The 25,890-nt window shown below is 36.2% G+C and overlaps 1 protein-coding gene and 1 long non-coding RNA gene across 2 annotated transcripts in view; one reads left to right on the forward strand and one right to left on the reverse strand.

Moving 5' to 3' along the window:
- LOC116657967 overlaps positions 1-17,550 on the reverse strand; it is a 166,335-nt gene extending 148,785 nt beyond the window's left edge. The window contains exon 1 of the long non-coding RNA XR_004313156.1: positions 17,439-17,550. This is a non-coding gene — a long non-coding RNA (uncharacterized LOC116657967). The remainder of the gene's footprint in view (positions 1-17,438) is intronic.
- The window catches only part of ENPEP (glutamyl aminopeptidase), a 76,448-nt gene that overhangs the window by 6,392 nt on the left and 44,166 nt on the right, over positions 1-25,890 (forward strand). The window contains exons 2-6 of the mRNA XM_006191298.2: positions 8,007-8,148; positions 10,171-10,302; positions 20,211-20,331; positions 22,623-22,777; positions 23,150-23,263. Coding sequence (XP_006191360.2) covers positions 8,007-8,148; positions 10,171-10,302; positions 20,211-20,331; positions 22,623-22,777; positions 23,150-23,263 — 664 coding nt within the window. The remainder of the gene's footprint in view (positions 1-8,006; positions 8,149-10,170; positions 10,303-20,210; positions 20,332-22,622; positions 22,778-23,149; positions 23,264-25,890) is intronic.

Below are 25,890 nucleotides of genomic sequence, written 5' to 3' on the forward strand. Positions count from 1 at the left end.
GAAAAAAATCAGTTGGAAAAAAGCTAAAAAACAAACTGGTTCAAACCACCATAAAAATAGGTTGGAGTCTGAATAATCTAGTCTTGCACTGATCTGCTCCCCTACTTCATTCTGGAACCCTTTACTTAGTCTGCACAGACACTGAGTAGTTGTGCCTGCCTCATCTGCATCAGAAGTCCTTCGTTTAAGTTTTTCACCCAGACTCTGCTGTTTATTTTGCTGGCTCAAGTTATTACACTGCTGAACATAGCTTGAGAGTCTTCACTGGAAACAACATGCTAGATGATTTACGAGGTAATCAAGTAGTTGGTTTTTTTTAAGTTGATTCAAGTGAACTGGTCATTGACTTGCATCATCAGTTCCTCTCTCTTTAGCTTTCTCTAAGGTCTGATGGACTCAGAGAAGTCACAGGGATTTCTTCTCTTTTGTAAATTAACAAGCTACATAGAATTATATTTTTAATGCGCTGGGTCTAGTAAGTGACTTATTAACATAACATAGAGAGGCCCCTAAGGAAAAATGGTTCACCTCAGCACATCTGCCTGGAATTACAATTATAATTATTATAATTATTCAGGACATACCCACGAGTTACTCCTGAACATACTGTGAGATTTGCCAGGCTTTTCCCACTAATTTGCAAATCAATTCATCTGATTCTGATTATAAAAGAAGACATTTTAATCACTAAATAAAACCTCCCCAAAGAAGTTGTGGTCTAAAATTGTTTTGTAGGGTAGTGGGACAAAGTGGGAGCTCAGGATTGCAGATACATACTACTGTATATAAAATACATAAACAAGGTCCTACTGTATAGCATGGGGAACCATATTCAATACCTTGTAATAGCCTATAATGAAAAAGAATATGAAAAGGAATATATATATAACTGAATCACTATTCTGTACACCAGAAATTAACACAACATTGTAAACCAACTATAATTCAGTAAAATAAAAAAAATATTTTCTATTGTTATCTCACATACCTTGTTTTCAAATTTGCATGTATTTAGAAAACTTTAGCAACTTTGGATGGAATTTAGCATATATAAATAGGGGCTTTTTAAAAGATTATAGTTGATTTTCAACAGTGTATTAGTTTCAGGTATATAACACACTGAATATTTTTATAGATTATACTTCATTTAAAGTTATTATTAAATATTGGCTATATTCTGTGTGTTGTGTAATATTTCCTTGTAGTTTATTTATTTATTTTATAAATAGTAGCTTGTATATCTTAATCCCCCACTCTTATCTAGTCCCTCTCCCTTTCCTCTCCCCACTAGTTTGTTCTCTGTATCTGTGAGTCTGTTTCTGTTTTGTTATATTCAATTGTTTGTTTATTTTTTAGATTCCATATTATAAGTGATAGCATACAATATTTTTGTCTTTCTCTGTTTGACTTAACATCACTAAGCATAATATCCTCCAGGTCTAACTATATTGTTGAAAATGAGTTTCATTCTTTTTTATGTAAAGAATTCCATTCCATAACATATATATATAACATCTTCTTTATCCACTCATCCATTGATGTGCATTTAGGTTGCTTCCACATATTGGCTATTGTAAATAATGCTGCTATGAATATTGGTGTGCATATATCTTTTTGAATTATTATTTTCATTTTCTTTGGATAGATACCCAGAAGTAGAATTGCTGAAGCATATGGTAGGTAGTTCTATTTTTAGTTGTTTGAAGAACCTCCATGCTATTTTCTATAGTGGCTGTACCAATTTACATCCCACCAACAGTGCACAAGGGCTCCCCTTTCTCCGCATCTTCACCAACATTTGTGATTTGTGGTCTTTTTGATGATAGCCATTCTAACAGCTGTGAGGTTATATCTCATTGTGATTTGATTTGCATTTCTCTGATGATTAGTGATATTGAACACATTTCATGTGCCTGTTGGCCATCTGGTATGTCTTCTTTGGAAAAATGTCCATTAAGATCCTCTGTCCATTTTTGAATTGGGTTATTTGTTTGTTTGTTTGTTTTTTGTTTTGGTACTGAGTTGGGTATCAACCCCTTATTGGTCATATCATTTACTAATATTTTCTTCTATTCAGTAGGTTGTGTTTTTGTCTTTTTATGATTTTCTTTGCTGTACAAAAGTTTTTAAGTTTAACTAGGTCCCATTTGTTTATTTTTGCTTTTGTTTCCTTTGCCTTAGGAGCAGGTCGAAAAAAATACTGCTACAATTTATGTCAAAGAATGTTTTGCTATGTTTTCTTTTAGTAGTTTTATGGTTTCTGGTCTTACATTTAGGTGTTTAATCCATTTTGAGTTTATTTCTGTATATGGTGTGAGAAAATGTTCCCATTTCATTCTTTTACATGTCCAGTTTTCCCAGCACCATTTATTGAAGAGATTGTCCTTTCCCTTGTGTATTCTTGCCTTCTTTATTGTAGATTGACTGTAAGTGTGTGGGCTTATTTTTGTGCTCTCTATTCTGTTCCATGATCTGTATGTATGTTTTTGTGCCAATACCATGCTGTTTTGATTACTGTAGCTCTGTAGTCTGAAGTTTGGGAGGGTTATGCCTCCAGCTTCATTCATTTTCTTCAGGCTTGCTTTAGCAATTCTGGGTCTTTGAGGATTCCATATAAATTTTAGGATAATTTGTTCTAGTTTTGTGAAAAATGTCCTGGGTAATTTGATAGGGATTGCACTAAATCTGTAGATTACTTTGGGTAGTATGGCAATTTTAACAATATTAACTCTTCCAATCCAAGGGCATGGGATATAATTCCACTTATTTAAATCATCTTTAATTTCCTTAACCAATGTTTTGTAGTTCTCTGCATATAAGTCTTTCACCTCCTTGGTCAGGTTCATTCCTAAGTATTTTATTTTTTTGAAGCAATTTTAAAAAGTTTTTTTTTTACTTTCTTCTTCTGATATTTCATTATTAGTGCAAACAAATGCAACAGGCTTCTGTATGTTAATCTTGAATTCTGCTATTTTGCTGAATTTGTTTATTAGCTGTAGTAGTTTTTGTGTGGAGTCTTTAGGGTTTTCTTTAAATAATATGTCACCCGCATTTAGTGACCGTTTTACCTTTTCCCTTTCAATTTGAATCCTCTTTCTTTCTTTCTTTCTTTTTTTTTGTCTGGCCGTTATGACTAGGACTGTCAATGCTATGTTAAATAGAAGTTGTGAGAGTGGCATCTTTGTACTGTTTCAGATTTTAGCAGGAAGGCTGTCAACTTTTCACTGTTGAATATTATGTTGGCTGTGTGTTTGTCATAAACAGCTTTTAATATGTTGAGGTATGTTCCCTTTATACCCACTTTGGTAAGAGTTTTTTTTATCATGAATGGATGTTGAATTTTATCAAATAATTTTTTTTGCATCTATTGAGATAATCATGTGATTTTGTCCTTTCTTTTGTTGATGTGGGATATCACCTCAGCAAATGAGTTTTCTGATCTTAATTGTTTTCTCTTTATAGTTCCTAGTTCCTTTTTACAGTCTTCCATATTTCTATTGATAGTCTTTCTTAGTTTGTTCAGTATTTTTATTATTTCCTTTTGAACTTGAGAGCTGGGAGACTGGAGAGGTCTATTTCATTATTTGTCCTTTCAGGGAATTTCTCTTGTTCTTTTAATTGGGAGTGGTTCCTCTGCTTTTTCATTTAACTTGTATTTCTCTGATTCTATGAATTTGAGAGTAACAGTTACCTGCTCTGGTCTTGAAGGGCTGTTTTTATGTGGGAGTGTCCTGTGTAGCCTTCATGCTTCTAATATTTTTGTTGTGAGGGCTGTTTTTAGTATAGATGGCTTCCTCACCTTTCCTCCCTGTGTGCTAGCCGTTACCCCCTGGATAGAGGGTGTGATTCGTATTGTGGTGACCAGAGTGGGGTCTACTCTTCGCTCTGTGGTTGTCACAGCCCTCTTGGGGGCTGGGTCTGCTCCCCAGTTGTTGGAGTAGAAGCCCCCAGATCCGTTTCTGAGCTGCTGTGTGAGGTAGGCATGACTGGAGCACTCCCACTGGGAGAGGAGCCACTGAGTATTTCTCTGCAGATGTCCACCAAGAAGTGCCCTCTGTGGTGTCACCTGTCACCTGTTGTGCAGGCTCCCAATGTACACTTTTGTTGGCTCTGCCCTCAGCCCCACATCAGCCGTGGGAATGCAAGCAGTCTGCCCTGGTGCTCGTTATGTGCTCCACTAACCTAGGGCAGATCCATTGAAGTTGGTCACCAGGACCCGCTGTAGTCATGCGTAGCTGTGCACCTGGATCCACCATGGGCTAAAGGGTCAGTCCAAATACCAGCCTCACCTTGATGTGTGCATGCCCCCTGTTAACGCTGGACCTGGCTCAGCTGTGCACCAGCTCTCAGTGGGGCAAAGCTGCCTTAGCCCCCTGGGACAAGGCTCAGAACTCAGCTTCACCTCCAGAGTCTCATGGCCCCTTGTGCTGGGCTCAGACCTCGGCCCTGCCTCCACCTGGGGGCAACCCACCAGTGACTGCACCTTTCTAAATTCCCAGAGGCAGAGCCATCCTGATAGAGAACAAGCCAAGAAGAGGACCAATATGGCAGGGCCCCGCCCCTTCTTTTGCATGTGCTAACAATGGGGCTTTTTATGGTGGACCTGGGCTTCCTTGCACATACTCCCAATCAGCTCGACCCACACTCCAGCCCCTTCAGGCTGTCTCCGTGCAGCCAACCCTTGTCCTCCCAGTCCTCTCCCTGGATCTATCCTCTGGAGCCTGACCTTCAGGGCCCAGCCCCCACACATACCAGCAGGCTTGTGTCTTGGGCTGGGGAGGGCAGCAGGTGGCCTGCATCCTGCTCACCAGTCTCTCCCTGTTTGGCTTGCAGTGAACCAGCAGCTGTGCTCTCCTCCAAGCCTTTGAAGTTCCCTTTTTGTCCCAGCTGATCTCTCCACTGGTAATGGGCTCCCTAGGGTGAGGGAACTTTTCCTCTTTCACCGCTCCCTCCTGGGGCACAGGTCACATACCGATTCTTCTTTTTTTCCTACCCAGTTATGTGGAGATTTTTCTTGTAGCTTTGCTAGTATAAGATCTTCTGACAGATCAGTGGGTTTTTTGTGAGAACTGTTCCACATGTAGATGTATTCTTGATGTTTTTGTGGAAGAAGGTGAGCTCCATGTCCCTCTCCACCATCCTGAAGCCCCTCCCCCTAGTCTTTCTTTGTCTTTGATAACCTTGTTACTTTTGAAGAGTACAGGCTAGCTATTTTGAGAATGTCCCTCAATTTTAGTTTGTCTGACTTTCCTCACAATTTAAAAACACAAGTTAAGCATTTTTATCAGGAATTTCACAAAAGAGATGCAGTGCCTCTCTCAGGAAATCACATCATGTCGGTTTGTACAATTATTAGTGATACTGTATTTGAGCACTTGCTTACAGTGGTATCTAGTGGTTTTCTCCATTGTAAAATTACAGTTTTTCTCTCTGTAAGTAATTTTCAGAGAAAGTTTCTGCAACTATTCAGATATCCCTTTCCTCATCACACCTTTGCCCCTTTGTTTTGACATCCACTGATGACTTTCTAAAGCCACCATTCATTCTAAATTTATTAGTAGGCAATCTATTGTAAAGAAGAGCTTTCCCTCTCTCCTACCTACCTATTCATAATTTCCATCATGGATTCTTACTTTATTCAGTAGGTTATAATCCCACTACCTATTTTGATGTTCCCATTTCCTCTACTCTAGCCAGTGGAAGTCCGCTCAAACTGGCTTTATGTCCTTTTGACTTATTCCTATAATTCTTTGAGAACTTCCTTATTTTTTTTGTCAAAGCAAGGTGTTCCAGGATCATCTTGTATCTTCCTGAACCAGCACTGGGATCAGTTGTTTTTATAAAAAGTTCTGGTTTCTTTTAGTGGAGAGTGGTATTTAGTAGGAACTATAGTTGTGCTCATTGCTACAAGCATGTCATTTCCTTTTAGTCCTGCTAAGCAGAAAGAACTAGAAAAGACATGTCTCTGTGTGTATTTTTATATCCATTTATCTATATATACTTATGAAAAAGTGAGTTTATACTGAACCTGCAATTACAATTCAATAACAAGTTCTAGTCTTCCCCTTTTACAAACTTATAACTATTCACCAACAGTGAGAAACCTGCCTTGCACTATCCTCATTTTTTTTTAATTTGCTCAAGCCTAGGATACCAAAAAGGTTGTTTCTAAATTGCTAACCCATTCCACTGCAACAATACAAACCTACTTATTGGAGCTCAATATTCATTTACAGTTATTTTTAGGTAAAATTTAAATACATTAAATGCACAAGATCTAATAGGAACAATTCAATAAATTTTGACAAATGCACACATTGTTGTTACCCACACTCATAATAAGGTACAAATATTTACAGTCGTCCCAGAAAGTCCTCTCACTCAGCCAACAGTGTCCCAAAAGAAAGCCACTTTTATGGTTTTATTTTTTTAAAGATTAGGTTTCTTGGCTGAGTATTTAACAATTAATTTTTGTAAATAGCGGATTCTTAAAAGAAATTTTAGAATATTTTAATTTCTTGTAGATGGATGTTGACCTATGGTATATTCTGTTTTAGATAAATTAATGAATATAATACATCTTGAACCCAAATGAAATGCAGGCTCTTAACACAGCCTCTACTGACCACCCCCTACCCCCAGTCTGGCTCACTATACTTCAGCCACACTGGACATCTTTCAGGTCCTCAACCACATCAAATTATTTTCCACTTTGGAGACTGTGAATTAGTTGTTCCCTCTGCTAGAACACATTTTGCTTAATCTCCAATTATCTGACCATTTCTCATCATTCAAATCTTAGCAAACCATCATCTACTCCAAGAGATTGTTCCTAACTACTCTGCCTAATGTTGCTCATCACTTTTCCTGAGTCATTCTCTGTCACTTCCCCTGCTTTATTTTCTACATAGCTCTTATCACTCTATTTATGAACTTACTTATTCATTCTTTGTTATTCCCTCAGCACTTAGAATAATGTGTGGTAAATGTATGTGTGCGTGTGTGTGTGTGTGTGTGTGTGTGTGTGTGTGTGAAGGAAGGGGTTCAATAAATATTTATTGGATGAATGAAAATGTCATAATTTCAATTGTTACTCTTTATTAAATACCTTCCTTAGTCTCTGAGAATCCGGAAGGACAAAATATTTTTCTTACACAAATTATTAATGAATATAAATCAGTATTTCCTTACTTTTTCTTTCTTTTATACTTTTTACTTTGCTTACTCTTCTAATGAGCAAATGTATAATATCTTACTATGATATAACTACATGTAAAAAGTATATATTCATTGGGGTTTTTTGGAGCAATTACTCAGAAAAAAATATTTCTACTTTGAAGTGATGGAAACATTAAATATTAACATTTTAGCTTACAAAAGCATGTATCTAGTTAGAGCCATAAAAGAATACTGTCTCTTTCCAAATGTGGGCTTTAAACCTGGCCAAAGGTTGCTTCACTGGGAGACTGTTCAAGGCACTGCCTTTCATGGAAATGAAACTGGATTTTTTTCCCTGGGGTAACACAAGTAAGAAAAAATGTGCCATTAGGGACAGCTCCTGTGGGACAGGAGCTGTGGACTCTGGAATATACTCCTTTACTCTGAGACAGAACACAGCTGTTCACACTTACAAGGACAGTTACAAGCAAGCCATCGAGTTTGGCTTTGTGTTCATCTACTTGTTGCTTGATGGCTTTGGGGTGGAAAAAGTGATCATTCATAACTGGATTAATTTTTGCTCATTTAGAGTTCACAGATTTTAGTTATGGCCTCAAAATATCTTTTCATATAAAACATCTGAAGCAGTTTCTGGATTTTCACTTATTTGTTAACCTGAAAATCCCAGGAAAGACTTTGACAACTCTTTGATAGTTTTCTGGATGGAAACTAATTTTAAGAAATGCAGTAGTTATAATTACAAAATTGATTCTTCTCTATAGAATTAGAAACATAAGGGCTGTCAGAAGAGGCAATATATATTTTGTTTGTTTGTGTTTGTTTCCAAGGAGCATAGCAGCCACTGATCATGAACCAACAGATGCCAGGAAATCCTTTCCTTGTTTTGATGAGCCCAACAAAAAGGCAACTTACACAGTGTCTATCATCCACCTCAAAGAGTATAAGGCACTTTCAAATATGCCAGTGGAGGTGAGTATTTTTGTTTTATTTATGCAGCTAGACTGTTTACAGTATCAGATAAATTAACTGATTTGTTGTGAGAGAACCCACTGAAGTCTCAAATTAAATATGCTCTACTAGCTTATTTAGAGGCTTGAAAATACACTTGGTCAATCTCTTTTCTTTGAGCACTAGAAGTCTTTACCCTAAGATATCACAGTCCAGTCAAAAACACCACATTGGGCTTTCTAAGCAAGAGTGAATACAGTAGACATACATCAGCTGGGCTCTGCTTAAGTGAGAGAATCTCCTAGTCATGACAAATCAAAAGCAAACTAATGGAATTACAGACATAAAAATACTCTTTGTTTTCAGTTGAATATACACCCAGTTTTCAAGATAGAGCTACTGCAAAAAATCATCACTTAAATCTTGAAGTATAGACACCAGCTCCAGAGAGCACCATACCCATAGGTATTCCAGCGAACAAGAAGTACTCATTAAATGTTAAAAAAAAAATAGGCTACAATAAGTTCTGTTTGAATAATTATTAACATGACTCTTTCCTCTGTTACTGCTCCTCCACCCCATAATGGGCAACACAGTTAACTAGAGTGTCATTACTTCAAGGTTGAGGTTTATTATACCTTATATCTTTGACATGTAAAAGGATCAAGTTCACCCTTAGATATAATTGTCACCTACCTGATACCAGAAAAGTACTCTGCCTACGTTATATCTTGCATCTTTCTGTCCTACTATCTGAAATATCATCATTGAAATTCATCTGTTTTAATTACAGATATCCCTTGAAAAAGCAAACAAAAGCTTTAAGAGTGTCAAAAAGTAAACCATCACCAGCCATCCATGCCTCAACGTCAGTCAGGTTATCAACTTTTCTTCTAGTGTCAGACACCTGGACAATTGAGTTTTGATTGGAGAAGAAAGAGGAAAAGATGAACTTAAAGTATGACATACTAACGCAGAAGCCTGGATCAGAGTAAAATGCCATCAGAATCTTTTGGGATGGAAGGGAGAAAATGAAGGTTGGAGGAGAAAAAGTGCAAACTTTACTAACCTCTGCTTAAGATTTCCCTACGTGACATTTTCATTCTGCAGAGTATACTCCTTCACCTTCACCTAGTTCCAGAAAATAGTCCTGGAAGAGGGTGAATATTCTGGGTCCTTAGGAGGTTAAAACTACTAGGTTTGTATTGTAGAGTAACTTTGCTGGGGCTCCAATACTACTCTACAAGCACATGCATATAACATGCTTGCTTTGTCAATGACGCATTAAGTTCTGGTCCAGCCTCCTTCTCTTAATTCTTTTTGAAAGCTTCCCACTGCAGTGTGACTTACTGTGTGGCTGCAGGGCATATGGAAATGTTTAAACAATGGGTAGCAGGAATTAGGCAAGTATTCATGGATGAAGTATTTAGATCTGGTGATTGGCATTGAGGAAAGCAAAGTTGGCATGGATAGAAAACCAGACAGGTGGGGTTGGTAGTTGATTCAAGTAATAAAATCCTTCTCTCCATCCATAGCAGTGACTTTAGTGACCATACCTTGGGTCTCTGATGGAGACCACCAGGCTTGGAAAAGAAAATCAGACATCCTGCTATGCCTGGTACAGCCATTGCTCTCCTGCACATAGTCAGTCAGCAGATACCTGCTTAGTTCTTCCTGTGTGCAAGGAACTGAGCACTAGCCTATTCTTCATTAAGGGGTCATGGTATCCGCTCAAATATTATGGTCAGGATTGTGTGTTTAATGTAGAAAGAGAAATAAACTCCTGTCCAGTTTATATCACAAAGTTGTATTTCTCTTTGAGAAACTTAGTCCAGTATATAGTTCTGTCACTCTGTCACAGCACTAAAAATAAAATGCATTTTTCTTTAGTTTTTTAAACATCACCATTTTAGGGTAAAATTGCTTTTTACCCATAAGCTTTGACAAAAGATGTCTGACTAGAAAGCCAGATTTGGAGCAACTATTTGTCTTGTGCATGATTGATCTTTTTATAAACAAAAGATTATCTCTTGTTTTCGATAGAAAGAAGAGTCGGTGGATGATAAATGGAATCGAACAACTTTCCAGAAGTCTGTCCCCATGAGCACTTACTTGGTGTGCTTTGCTGTACATCAGTTTGACTCCGTAACAAGAATGTCAAAAAGGGGAATACCTGTGAGTACCACTGTATTTTTTAAACTTTACCACCTATGCATTTGTGATTTTCTACTTTTTTTGAATAGTTTTTTTTTCACACAACAGACTAGAAAAGCCCACTGGTCACCAGGATCTGTGATCCTAATGATACACTGAACAATATAGAGAAATGTAAGCCAAAAGGGCCCAGGTGGAAAATGAACCAACAAAATAGCCATAGGAATACATAGCCTTGAATTATTTTAAGGGGAAAATTCACTATAAATCCAAAGCTAGCTCCTAAGTATATCAGCACAAACGTATTAAACATTTCAGTATGCCCAATTTAGTAAAACGGTTGGGTGTATATGTTTGGGGTCCCAGATGGAGACCAGAGGGAGAATAAGAAACCAGAGGTAGAAAAATATTCTTCAAGTAACTAAGCACTGAAATGTCTGTGGTGCCATTCTGATATGTAATTCTAAATAGTGTGTCAAAAAGCATTTCTTAAAAGTATGAGAAGATATAAATAAGCTTTTTAAAAATCAAGATGATGAACTTAATAATTTTCTTCAGAAAAGCTAAATACTTTTACCTAATTATTTTCCTCAGTTTGGAGGCCCCTATTTTGCTCAGGCCGTGAACACTTGCTAGGCTGTCTAATGGTTAGTCCACCTCTGTGCTACATATTATATACATAAAACAAAATGCTATATAATTCTATAAGAAAGAAACCATCATTCTCACTTTACAGAGGAGAAAACTGAAACAATGAGCTTAGGTAATTTGCTCAAGATCACCCAAGTGGCAACTGGTGGAATCTCAAATTCCAAATTCTTTTCAAACAATGTACCCTGCTCCACCTTCTGAAATGTGATATTCTGAAAAATATCTTTACCTCTTCACCAGTCACTGGAGGGAAGAGATGCTCCTCCCTCTACCCCACATACAGAAGATAGAAAACCAGAGTTTTCCCTCCTGCAAAAGCCTGTAGAGCTCTTTCCTTCAAAAGTTGAACAGGATCTTACAGGAAGACTTTAAGGCAGTGTGAATGTCAATTCAAGATAAACTTCACCTCTTGGGCATTTGAGAGGTTGCCTGACTGGCCCCCTACCCACTCACTCTAAATTGGAATCTAGCACTTAACACCCAAGTACAAATGTTCCAGTACAATTTCCTACCCCAGAAAACCACCCTACTTAAATCCACTTAAATGTAACATCAGCAGGAACCCACACCAGCCTCACAGTACTACATTCTTAGAGCTGAAAAGACAACATAAGACAAACAGGCATATGAGGAAAATAAGCAACATAAAAGAGAAAATCCAAGACAAATAAACAGAAAAGCACAGAGTGAGTAAATAGTAACAGCTAGGGAAACCAAAAAAAGCCATAAAAATTAGAATTCTCACAAATAAATCCTTCAATTATTATACTCAGAGATTCAAGAAGATATGATCATCATAAGATAAGAACAGAAAGCTATGGGAAAACAATGAGAAATAGCAGAAAAAGTTTAAAAACATGATTTCCAAAGTATGACCTCAATCTGACCCCCAGGAACCTGTTGCTAATTCCTTCTAAAACTAGAGCTCAATAAACTGATAGCTTTAGTTCCTACACACTGCTTTGTATTTTTACTAACTCCACAGAGATGCATATATTGTTAGAAGCCCTCATATGTCTTGTGGGTTTTCCACTTTTATATTGCATCTGTCATTTCTGTAAGTTAGAAACAATACGGGTATATCAAAGCATCAATTTACTACATGATCTAGAGCCAAAGTGTCTATATTACTTTTTCAGTAAAAAAAAAAAAAAGAAAAGAAAAGAAAAGAAAAGAAACTAGTTAGTTTTTGTGTAATATATTTTTAGTAGAAATTTCATGACTCAAAAGACCATTCTTATCTACTCTGCTTCTGTCAGTATTATTCTGGTACATTTATCACCTGCTATTCATAATGAGATTATACTGTGCAATTCAAGAATCTGTAATATCCTGATTACACTCACCATTCTGGAAAGAATCTCTTTATATCAATAAATATTGAATTGAGGCCTATGTTCTTCTTAATTTTTTACCTGTAGTAGTAGATATTAGTACCTGAACCATTCACTATGCTTAAAATGTCCTTGATGCTCATGAGAAAATTCAGATTAGAGGACCTAATCCTAAAAAACTGTTAGGAAAAAAGATAACCAGGTTTGGAAGGTAGCTCAAAAGACTTAACTCTGCATATTTTCTTTTCTGAATGTTAGTTGCCTTACATTTTTTATTGAGGTATAGTTGGTTTACAATGTTATATAAGGTTCAAGTGTATGACACAGTGATTCACAATTTTTAAAGGTTATACTCCATTGACAGTTATTATAAAATATTTGGCTATATTCCCTGTGCTGTACAATATATCTTTGTAGCTTATTTATTTTATACATAGTAGTTTGTACCTTATAATTGCCTACCTGTATTTTGCCTTTCCCCCTCCCCTCTCCTTACTAGTTTGTTCTCTGTATCTGAGTCTGCTTCTTTTTTATTATATTCACTAGATTGTTGTATGTTTTAGATTCTGAAAATAAGTGACATCATACAGTATTTGTCTTTTTCTGACTTATTTCACTAAGCATAATGCCCTCCAAGTCCATCCATGTTGTTGCAAATGGCAAAATTTTATTCTTTTTTATGGCTGAGTAGTATTCCATTGTGTGTGTGTGTGTGTGTGTGTGTATATAAATCACATATTCTTTATCCATTCATGTGTTGATGGACACTTAGGTTGCTTCCATATCTTGGCTATTGTAAATAATGCTCCTGTGAACATTGTGTGCATATTTCTTTTTGAATTAATTTTTTCATTTTCTTCGACTATCTACCCAGAAATGGAATTGTTGGATCATATGGTAGTTCTGTTTTTAGTTTTTTGAGGAAATTCCATACTGTTTTCCATAGTGGCTGGAGCAATTTACATTCCCACCAACAGTGTACAAAGTTTCCCTTTTCTCCACATCCTCACTAAGATTTGTTATTTGTGGTCTTCTTGATGCTAACTTTTCAGAATGAGTTTGATTTTTATAGCATTTTAATAAATTACAAAATTTTTCTTTCTTTCCTAGAAGGGCTATTTTACATTAAGGGCTCTTAATCTTCTCTAAAGAAATGTATTTAATTCAAGAAGCCATAGAAGACTGCTAATGATTCTTATTCTTTATTCAAATTCATAAAATAATATTAATAAAAAATAAAATAAAATTCTATGAGGTAAGGTAGATTTCTTAAATGTTTGTTTAAAAAAAATGCTACTGTAGTAATGATTATCACCAAGCGTCAAACAACTTAAATTTTGACTTAAATGAGAAGTCAGCTGCAAACAAATGTTTTCTGTAACCTAAGTAATGATCTGGGTTTCTTCTCAAACAGTACCTCATAGCAGCTGAGCTCTGGAACTCAAAGTTCTGAACACATTTTGAACCTTCAAAGCCACAGAAAAAAAACAGTCCTTAGTCACCCAAATTTCAAGCCAAAATTTTGTGTATTTGTAATCACCTATGGATAAGAGGCAAACTAAGATTTAGGAAGAATATATCACATCCCTGTGATAAAGTAGTCACAAACAAAACTTGAAAAAAATCCCAAAGTATCACTGTTCCTTTCTGCTAAGTATTCCTCCTCCCCAAATGCCTGCCTACTGCTTGAAGAACATTACAAGGACATAAACTTATAAAATTAAGCACATTTGATGACATTCAGTAATACTAACTATGTACCTTAAACATGCATTTATAGAATTAAAAACAATATAGAATTCTTTTCTCTTTTTCATCCTGGCTATGTCAGCATCGATAATAAAATTTAGGGTTCCTCCAATCAGAATGTTTTATCAGTCTTTATTGAGCACCTACTGCGTGCACAAGGAGTATGCTAAGCCCTGAAGGGAGTAAAATATGCTAAGATAACTACACTTCAACTGAGATGTGCAACAGGGACAGTCACCTATGTCCTGTGTCATCCGAGTGTGTTTTCAGTTCTTTGCTGATATACCATCTCTTTGAGTGCCAAAGATCTCACCTTCTGTTTTAGGAGGCCCTGCAAGAGTCTTGGGCCATATAAAGTGATGTGTCTTTTGGAACAGTTCAGATAAGAGGGACAAACCTCAAGAAATGAACAGATGCTAAGTCTGCTTGATGATCGGCAGTGGAAAGGCAGGCTGTTGTTGATGGGTAGAGTGACCATACATTTTATCATTTATAAAATATAAATAATAGAGGTGTTATTAACTATGCTGAGATGAGAGGTGTGAACAGATAATCAGTAGATTTACCTTCCTGGGATATTCCTGGGCAAACTGGATGTTTGGCCACCTTTGTCAGTGGAAGACACTCAGCAGACAAGGACAACAGGGCACAGTAGATCTGCAGGGCCCCCAGATGGTGGTGGCAAACCTGCAGGCACTGGCTGGGCTTCTGACCAGGGTGGTGGTAGCAGTGGTGGCTGCCATCTGTTCAGCCTAATCCCCTCTGTTCACATAGTCTTTCCAAGTTCAGTGCCTTTCATCTTAGACCCTAACATGCCCTTCCAGAGTCTTGCCCCATCAACCTCAGTACCCCTCTCCTGGTTCACAAAAATTTCATCTAGTTTATTGAGACAGAGCCGGCTGGGCCTCCCTCCATTCTCTTCCACACTATTGTTAAAGCATAAACTCTGTGGTTTTCTTTTTCCTCATCTTCTGTTTTTATTATTAAAAGCCTTTCCAACCAGGCTCTTGCGAATCAAAAGGTTTTGGCTTTCAAATTTATTGTGTGGGCATGAAAAGCCTATTCTGGAGTCAAAAAATTAACTTTTAGTTTCCTCCCCCCCTTCATTCTAATAGTATTCCTAATGGTAATGTGGATACCACAATGCAATTTTCACCCACACATAAGGAAGTCCAAAGAAAATTAGAGGTTAATCATTCAATATATTATCTCTAATGATACAAATGTTCTCGATGGACACATAAAACTATTAGATTAGCTTATTTAATGCTCACATTAACTATGAGGTAGGTATTATTATTTCTATTTTGTAGCTAGAGAAAGTCAGGTTTCATTCTTAGGCACAGAAAAAAGTAGTAGAATGATATAGTAAAACGAGCTGCGCTGAAGTCTAGTGTCAGTTTTATCTTCATTTTTCTCATGTACACAATGAGGAAGTTTATTTTTAAAACACTTCAAACTCTAAAATTTGAAATAAAGGTCTACGATCCTTATCTAAAACCTTTGTGACTTGTACACTGGAATTCAGAAATTTTCAGATTTGTGAAAGGTACTATTGAGTAAAAACAGCGGGATCTGGGGCAGCACCTTATATATCAAACAGTAATATTTCTGCAGCAGTATTTTTGTACTGAGAACAATAAGAATTATTTTAAAAAACTCCTATCAGTTCAGGTTAGATGATACTACCATATTAGTTTGCTTAGAACATATGAAGAACTTTAGATTTTCAGAACTTGTTGGATTTTACAGTTGTGGAAACTGGACTAATGAAAGGATTGGAAGTTATCATCAGTGATGCAAAATATTTTATTTTATTATTAATAGTGTCAGATTCATAAAACTGATATGTAGAGTGGAACATCGCATAGTAAGTGCTTATCACATTATCTGGAAATTTTTAAGTACTCAGACTAATAAGTAATCATAATGATTGCACATAAAAGAAATGACAGTAACCAATTAGAATCAATTCTCACAGCTTAAATTCTCTCTCAAATTCCTGGAGACCCTTAATTAAAAGGACAATATTAACAACTCTAAAAGCCTTCTTTACCGTAGATTTCCACAGGATAAGAGAAAAGCAACAACAGTGATAAAGCAGATGTATTACAGAATAATCAGCAGCATATAGGCTTCAGAAGGCATAGATTCCACATCCAACACTAGCCCAGCAGATTCAGTGCTTTGAGCCATGACCAACACTATCCACCAGTGGTATATCTAGAAAATTTAATTGACTTAGGGATTTTACTATCTTTAAAAAGTAAATATATGAATTCATGGTAGGTTCTTGAAGCTGTACAAACTTCATATATATATGCATACATATGTGTATATATGTATAAAATTTATACAAAACCTTTATATTTAACCTTTAATAGAGTCCTTAATGATAAAGGTATATGTGACTTCTTAGAAGTTAAGAAGAAAGAATATACATGGATATCTCCCTTTTCACCCCATGCTATTTCAATATGGTTAGCTACATGCTTAAAAAAATTATCTCAGTAAAACAAGCATGTAAACTAGAAAGACAGCAATTATTACTGAGGAATGACAACTCAGGAGCAATTTACTGAACTTCGTCATGGACAGAGTGCTGAGGCTTAGCAGACGATAGAGGAGAGTCAGCCACTTCTACCAAAGCCCACAGAAAGGAATCTTTAAAATAAAAATGTTTGTGATATATGGCAGATAGGACACATAAATATGCTTTGGCTAAGGACATCACAACGTTAATGGGCTGTATCTATATATTCTGTGACTGCTTAACTCAGTTGATCAAAGCAGTGGTCATAAAATATGATTGATGATGCTTCAAAATAAGGGTCATAGATCATAGGTGACCTGCAGACTGGCCAGACTGTAGAGCAAAACATACTTCTGTGTGGTGTTGAGCTTCTCAGAAACAAAAGAGGAAGGGACTACTTTTATTTTGATTGAATTTACATTAACATCAATCTTGTTGAAGGACACTGCATGCCAGCATTGCTGCTGGCAACAGAAACATGGAGAGTAAGAAACCCAGACAATCTCAGAAGCATTCTGATGGAAGGGAGTCCATCTACCAGCACAGGCAATGAGAAGGAACTGGTAGAAAAAGCACAAGGTCTTTCTCCTCCCCGTTGCTCCACTGAAGGTGGGGGACCTCACTGTTACCTCTTCTTCCTCTTTCTCAACCCTCTTTCACTCTCCAAATATGTACCACACAAAAGTACAGAGTGTGTAGACCACAGTGGAGTGGGTCAAGAGGAACTACCCTTTCTGAAGGTTTTAACAGAAGGGAAGAGATGTGGTAGAAATTCTGAGGAAGTACTGACATACTAATCAGTTCACAGATGAAAAATTCTGAGCATCTCAGTTTACAACACGGCAATCCTATATGCATGTGACGGTTTTGATTTCATAGGGGGCAATTACCTTTGCTCTGTTCAGTGGCCGCCAACTGGATCCTTGGTTTCACTTAACTTCTTAGAAGAGGCATGCGGTTGTTCACAAAGAGAACAGGAGGTCAGTGAGGAAATGTATCACCTCTTCTGGAAAGCAAATAAATAAATAGATTAATTAATTAAAAAAAACAAAACTTAAAAGAATGATGGGCTGATGAATGAGTCAGTTTTGTAGCCCTGAAGATGAAGATGAACACGTCTCTACTTATATCAATAAAGGACGAATGTCAACTACCCAGTAGGTGTGGGAACAGTGAGCCAGCGCTGGTGGTTTAAGGGATGCTTTTTAGAAACTCATCCTTGAAATTATTGGATCTTCTCTCAGTTCACCATGTCTAAGAAAAGCTGTGTGTCTAAAAAAGAAGATCAAAACTAACAATGCATTTGAAATAATAATAAAGGAGGAAGGCAGGCATAGTTTCTCTTTATTTTTTCCTATTTTCAAATGATGAGTCACCTGTCCTGTTTAGGTAGGTGGGACTGAACTTACCAGATGGCTGCATCTTTTGCTTTACTTGAGAGTTTTGAATCAGGCCTTAGATTCAACAAATATACTTTATTTGAATTCCTCACACACTTCTTTAAAAAACACTTCTTTTTTTTTTTTCCTAGGGCAGTTTTAGATTTACAACTAAATTGAGGGGAAGGTACAAATATTTCACACAAACCTCCTGCTCTCACACATGCATAGCCTTCCCCATTATCAGTATCACTCCTCCAAAGAGTACAAGGATGAATCTACATCAACGCACTGTAATACCCAAAGCCCATAGCTTACCTTAGGGTTCACTCTCAGTGTTGTATGTTCTATGCATTTGGATAAATGTATAATGATAGATATCCATCATTACTGTATCAAAGTATTTTCACTGTTCTAAAAATCCTCTGTGCTCTACCTAATCATCTCTCCATCCCTCACCCCTTGGCAGGGCAACCACTGATCTCCTTACTGTCTCCATAGTTTTGATGCTTGCAAAATGTCACATAGTTGGAATCATATACTATGTTGCCTTTTCAGATAGGCTTCTTTCACTTAGTAATATGCATTTAAGATTCCTCCTTATTTTTTCAGTTTCATAGCTCATTTCTTTCTAGCACCGTATAATATTCCATTGTCCACAGTTGATGTGGTATATGAAAGACATCTTGATTGCCTCCAAGTTTTGGCAATTATGAATACAGCTGCTATAAACATGCTCGTGCTGGACGTTTTAAACTCTTTTGGGTAAATATGAAGGAGCACAATTGTTGGGTCATATGGTAAGAGTATGTTTAGTTTTGTAAGAAACTGCCAAGCTGTCTTACAAAGTGGCTGTACCATTTTGCATTCCCACCAGCAAAGTATCAGAGTTCCTACAGCTTCACATCCTCACCAACATTTGGTGTTGTCAGTGTTTGGGATTTCGCCTTTCTAGTGAGTGTGCCATTTTAATTTGCATCTTCTTGACGACATATGATGTGGAGTGTCTTTTCATATACTTGTTCGCTCTCTGCGTATCTTCTTTGGTGAGCTGTCTAATAAGGTGTGTGGTCCATTTTTTAATCAGGTTGTTTCTTTTCCTCTTGTTGAGTTTTAAGAGCTCTTTGTATATTTTGAATAACAGTCATTTATCAGATGGGCATTTTGCAACTATTTTCTTCCAGTGTGCAGCTTGTCTTTTCATTCTCTTGACATCATCTTTCACAAAGCTGACTAGGTTTTCTTCTATGCTATCTCCTAGAAGTTTTGTAGGTTTGTGTTTTACATTTAGATATGTGATCAATTTTGAGTTAATTTTTCTGAAGGGTGTGAGCTCTGGGTCTAGATTCATTATTTTTACACATGGATGTTCAGTTGTTCTAGCACCATTTGTTGAAAAGACTATCTTTGCTCCACTGTATTGCCTTTACTCCTTTGTCAAAGATCAGTGACTCTATGTGGGTCCATTTCTGGGCTTCCTATTGTCTTGAATTGACCTATTTGCTTATTCTTCTGTTAATATCACATTGTCTTAATTACTCTAGCTTTCAGTAGGTCTTGAAGTCAAGTAGTATCAGTCCTCCAACTTTATTTTTCTCCTTCATTGTTGTGTTGGTTATTCTGGGTTGTACATGCTTAGAATTGGGAGGTAAAAAGTCTGTACTTGCTTTGATTTATAAATTATGTCATGGCATAAAATAAATCCTAGAGACTTGGAGCTGTAGGTTATCAAGGTGTAGCTTATCAAGATGCTTCCCTCTCAGGAAAATTTTGAATCATTGTATTTTAGACTCTGAAGTAGAATAGTTTCATATCAAAAGGGTACTTTGGGTAGCAATGGATAAAAAAGCACAAGTGGAAAACATGTGTCTAAGGGCCCTTTTAGATGTGAAAAATCACATGCTTTATTTCCTCAAAGATAAATTACACAGAGATAGATATGTAGATAGAAACATAAATATTAAGAAGACAATATATGTTCTAAATAGAAAAAAAGGTAATAACACTTAAAAATATATCAGACACTATGCCAGCCATTATGTCTTACATTATTTCTAGTCATTGAAATTACTCAGTGAGTTATGCAGTATTCTTTTCCTTTACACATGAGTCTCAGAGATGCGAAGCAATTTGTCCAAGACCACGTAGAACTGGAATTCCAATTAGACTTATCTGGCTCCAAAGTCCACCTTCTTTCCACTATGTCATGTGTCATATTTTTTGTGTTTTATCAGATGAAGAATTTTCACTGGATTTTTGTGTGTGTGTGTTTTTTTTAAATAGCTCACTATATATGTCCAGCCAGAGCAAAAACACACAGCTGAATATGCTGCAAATATAACTAAAAGTGTGTTTGATTATTTTGAAGACTACTTTGCTATGGAATATTCTCTTCCTAAATTAGGTGAGAACCATTTTTTAATTTTCTTATATTTAATATTGCCTTTGTTTTCATCCAGGTTAACTCACTTTCTCCAGTTTTAGCATCCTTAGTTAATGGTCATCTCTTATTCTTTTTATTATATGCCTGTACTATGTGCCTAATACTTATTAGATGCTGAAAGATCCATTCTGGATTCCTCCAAAAATAACATCTATACTCTGTTTTTACCCAATAAATGTATAGTATTTTACTTTCAAATAAAGATGTAAGTATATATGTAAAACTGCAGACATCAGTAATGATGGAGCCATAAACAGCAACCTAGAATCAGTTGATTTCAAAATCAGTACCCATCCCAATAGCTTACACTGCCTCCCTACCATCAGTGAGCTGATAAATAATGCTGTCAGAGTGCCATGTATTTCCAGTCTTTCCACTATTGCACACAAATTCTAGATTCTCCAGCAGTTAAAATGAAACACTGGTGCTCCTTCCATAAATATTTCTTCCAACATTGAGGAGGGAGTGGAACATGTTTTCTTTTTAAAATAAAAATAGTGCTATAATCACAATGGTGTGGATACAATACTCCTATCATTAGCAAAAGTGGTTTTAGCAAAGACTTTAAATGTAAAGCCCAAAGAGATGTCTGTAGGGATGAAATGAAGGCAACCAGAAAACAAACCAAACAATAGTTGACTTCTCTATTTCTGTTTCTCTCCTTACTTTAATAAATTACCAGTGCAAAGCAACTGGAATACCAAACTCTCTACATGGCAATGGCTGTGACCAGGTAACTTTCTGGATGCTACATTTAAAAAAAAAAAAATTGCTTAACACATACTTGGGAAGGAGACAGGAGGGGAAACAACTTTTCACCAAAGTCGGAATAATTTAATAAAATGTTGAGCGCATTAATTAGAAAGTCTTTTTTTCTCTTTATTTCTCTTGTACCACTCAGGATAACCTGGGATGTGGAAATCTCACAAATGTATTTCTCTCTTCTCTTTTCTTCCTCTTTCTCCCCATTCCTTCTTTTTCTTTATACTTTCATCTACATTTTCAACCCTTTCAGAATTGACTTTATCTTAGACTATCCTGACAATTGACTTCTGTATATATTACACCGCCCCAAAATTAAAAGCACTAGAGCTAATTAATTATAATGTCAATACTCACAGGGAAATGAGGTTACAAAAAATTCCTTTTGTTCATGAGTTAGGTACATGTGACACTGTAACATTATGGAAAATACTGGCCCTTCGGGAGAATAGTTCTCCAACCTTTAAGTGGTATTCTCATGACAAAATAACCAAATCTAAGAATGAAAATAACACTAAAAGGAAACTGCTGTAATTTTTACCTCCATTTAAGATGTATCCATTTTCGTTCTTTTATAAAAAGCTTTAAGAATTTTTATTTTAACGAGAAAGGATCTTTTCTTAAATTTTAGATGAAAATTTAATTTATTTTCATATATGTGCCTCATTTAAATTGTATGTAATTAAAGTAATTCCATCCTTATCATAGTTCATTAACTGGAGAAGCTGTGTTGTGCCCACTGATCAATCTCAACCTTTTCTGTCTGGGGATTTAATACAGAACTGATCAGCACTGCCTCTTCCTGTCAGATACTCTGTGTAAGATTATAGGTCCCAGCAAAAATAAGGAATAGAATGTCTAGATAGAATTCAACACTTCAGAAATGAAAGGGAATTTAGAGAGAATATAGTCAATTCCACGTTGATCCAGCTAATTTAATACAGACATACGGTGGATGGTAAGTATTTAATTAGTAGGGAATCAGGTTGACCTCAAATTGTACAGAATTAGGGAAAAGTGGAATTTTGTATTCTCTAGTAATCTGTATCCTTGGATCGAAATATATTTCCATATGCTTGGAAACTCTACACTTCTAAGTGTTCCATTTTCTCAGTCCTTTTTACAGCATATCCCCCCAAACAGAAGCTCTGTGTTATCAAAGTGAAAGTCATGGGGGAAAAAGCAAATAAAAATGAAATACATAAAGGAACAAAAGACATAGAACTATAGAGGACTTGAAAAGAGCATTGCCATTAATATCCTTCTTAAAAAATAAAAGACACATTGATACCTGGAGCCAACAGGAAAAGTTCCATGGAAATTTTGAGTTCATTAAGACTGAAAAGTTTACACAAATAGATGATTGTTTTTTACTCTAAGAAATTATTTTTAGCCTTTTTAAAATACATTCATCCAAAGAACTTAATTTGGTAAGAAACATTATGAACACATGGAAAGAATGTTTCTCACCGGACTCTCTTTTTCCATAGATAAAATCGCTATTCCAGATTTTGGCACTGGAGCTATGGAGAACTGGGGACTCATCACATACAGAGAAACGAACCTGCTCTATGACCCTGAGGAATCAGCCTCATCAAACCAACAGAGGGTGGCCACTGTGGTTGCCCATGAACTTGTGCATCAGGTATAGAACCTTAGCATCAACTTAGCTTGTTTTAAAAAGTGGCTTAAGACCAAAGGAATAATTGAAATTAATAAACACTTCGTCTTAAAGAAACTTTTAAGACACATTGTTTTGCCTTTAGTAAATACATGAGGCCTTCCTAGAACTTTAAATATTCCCAGAAATGCCTAAATAAAGGCAGTAAACTAAGGAGAATTTAAGATCCTTTAAAAACTAGGGATATAAAACAAGAAATAAATGCTAAGTATGAAGCCTGCCTCTTCTGGGTCAAGTGACAAAATTTATATGAACAAATGAATCTTCTGAAATTATTTAGGTCTCTCTACCAAAGGCATGAGAATTTAACTATCTCTTTATTGTTTATAATTTCAGTGGTTTGGAAATATTGTGACCATGGAATGGTGGGACGACTTGTGGCTAAATGAAGGATTTGCTTCCTTCTTTGAGTTCCTGGGAGTAGAACATGCAGAAAAAGAGTGGCAAATGGTGAGCCCTAAACATATAAGTTCCAAATCTGTTTTCCTCATGCCAAGCAGGTTGAAGCCTTTGGACTATGACAATGGCCCTGAGGTCAGGGCCAAATGCAGTGATGAATTGGGAATTCCACTGGGAGAACAAGGTGGAGCCAGCTGGCTCTGCTGAACTACATCTTGCTTAGAGCCTCTGCTCAGGCCCTAGAGGGCAACTGACCACCAGGATCTGAAAATACCGTGGGTAGAGTCATTCAAGAACATGTGCCAAGGCAGAAAAATATCTAGCTTAGATAATGCCAACTCTGTGTTCAAGAAAGTACCTGTAGTGCTAAGCCTTTGAAAAATGTCTAAGCCTAATTTTACAGATGACTTACCTTAGACAGGTTGCTGAAATGATTTGGTAAAGAGGTTAGCACACAAATTCAGTAGTTAGACTCAGGTTCAGATCCTGGACACATCATTTCTGAGATGCTTTACAGGAAATGTGACCTTGAGCAAGTTGCATATCCTCTCTGAGTCAGTCCTCTCCTCTATGAAAGAAGAATATTATTCTCCACCCTGTAAGCTTAAAAGCTCCCAAAACGTACATGTAATTTCTATTATTATAGCATGTGTCCCTGAGGGGCCTAGAACAGAGGCTTCTATGAACTCTACAGACATTTTTCCCCAAAGCTACATCTGTTTTTATTTGTATTTAGATTTTTTAAGTATTCTCATTAGTGTGTTTATATAAAATAAGTGTGTGGATATGTTAAGCAGTCTTACAGAAGGTCGTGTACTATACAGAGTACTGCCCTCTACTGGACAGAATAAGAAGAGTGTTAGCAGCTTCAAGAGCTAACAATCCAAATGTCTTCTTTTAAAAAAGATTTTATATATATATATTTAATTTTTAAAATTCTAGCTCTTGAAGATATATAGGGGAGGGAGAATCAAATACTTAATATTTTTAAAACAATACATTCCTATGTCAATCACTGCAATCCTTTCCAAATAAAAAATTACTTTCCTAAACAAACAAAAAAACTTAAAAAAGAGAAGAATATTAGATGCTTGAAGCCCTTGTAGTTTTCACAACCTGCTTCAAAAAGTGAAAAATTTAATTTGCAAAAATTGCTTCTTTAAAAAGTAATCTACATGAGGCCTTCCTAAAACTTTAAATATCCCCAGTAATACCTAAACAAAGGTAATAAACCAAGGAGAATTTAAGATCATTTAAAAACCAGGAAAAAAAAAAGCAGAAAATAAATGTTTCAGGGTTTTTCAAGGATGGAACTATTATTTGGGCCAGCTAATTCTTTGCTGTGGGGGCTGCCCTGTGCATGGTAGGACACTTAGCAGCATCTCTGGCCTCTGTCTACTAGAGGCCAGTAACCCTCCATCCCAGTTGTGAAACCAATAATGTCTCCACATATTTCCAGATGTTACCTGCGGCACAAAGCTTCCCCTAGTTGAGGACTATTCATCTATGTTGAAAATTGCTGACTTCATAATTTCTGAAATTAAATTCATATAAATGAAAATTATTTTGTCCTTTATTTTCCATAAAGTAACCCTTCTTATATCGATATTATAAGAAGTTATAACACTTCAATATTGTTATATTATACATAATATAATATGTAATATTTTGACATTCAATTTTTAGTGTTTCAAAAACACCAATTAAATATCAGAAGAATTTAGCTTTCAGATCTTAAGTGAAATTTAATCACATGATCCAACTCATTCATTCTCCATCCGTTCATTCATTCTTCATTCAGTGAACATTACGGAGGACCCAAAACTGAATAAAACACACTTCCTGTCCTTACAGAAGTTCCCAATTTAGGGTCTAGTGGTGGAGGGGACAGAGAAACAAACATACATTGCAAGAAAGCTGGATAAGTACCACACTAGTGGTGTGAAAATTTTTTTCAGGTGAAAAATCTGATGCCCAGGAAGGTAATATGATTTTCCATAGTCACATAGACAATTGGAAGCACAACCAAGATGAGAGTCAAATTTCCTGACATTGAGAACAAGATTCTTTCTTCTTACCTAAACATTTCAGGGGCCCCAAAATTAAAATCCAAGTGAAAATTACCTTGATTGACAGTCATCACCTGTCAATAGTACCTTGCTTACTGTACTTTCCAATTCACAACATTGGAAACTGTAAACTAATACAGCATGCTACTTCTTGGAAATATTTTTGATTAAGTAAGACCAATAAAGCTTTTGATTTTTTATTAGTAGTGATTTAATAGAGCTAGATTTCAGAATCTAACTGATCAAGAATCAAACTAATAGCAGCTACTGTGTTAGGTTTTCCCTCTATGCCAGGTACTTTGTCAAATGCTTATCATGCATCATCTCATTAAATCCTCTGCACATTTTTAGAAAGTAGATGCCATCATTACACCTATTTAATGAGTGAGGGAAATTACTTAAACTTGCATGTCTAGAAAGTGGAGAAAATGAGCTTTGGATCTAGGAAGTCTGACTAGAGAGCTAAACCTCTCCACCACACCATTTTGCCGAGAAAACTTAGGACTGGAATTAGAAGGTAATTGTTAGAACTAAAGCAAAAGCTAATGTTTTCTTCAGTCAATTATGAATTATCCAAATTCTAATGATTAGTTGACAGAAAAAGACCAC

This window comes from Camelus ferus, chromosome 2 (assembly GCF_009834535.1).
Source record: "Camelus ferus isolate YT-003-E chromosome 2, BCGSAC_Cfer_1.0, whole genome shotgun sequence".
Lineage (NCBI taxonomy): Eukaryota > Metazoa > Chordata > Mammalia > Artiodactyla > Camelidae > Camelus > Camelus ferus.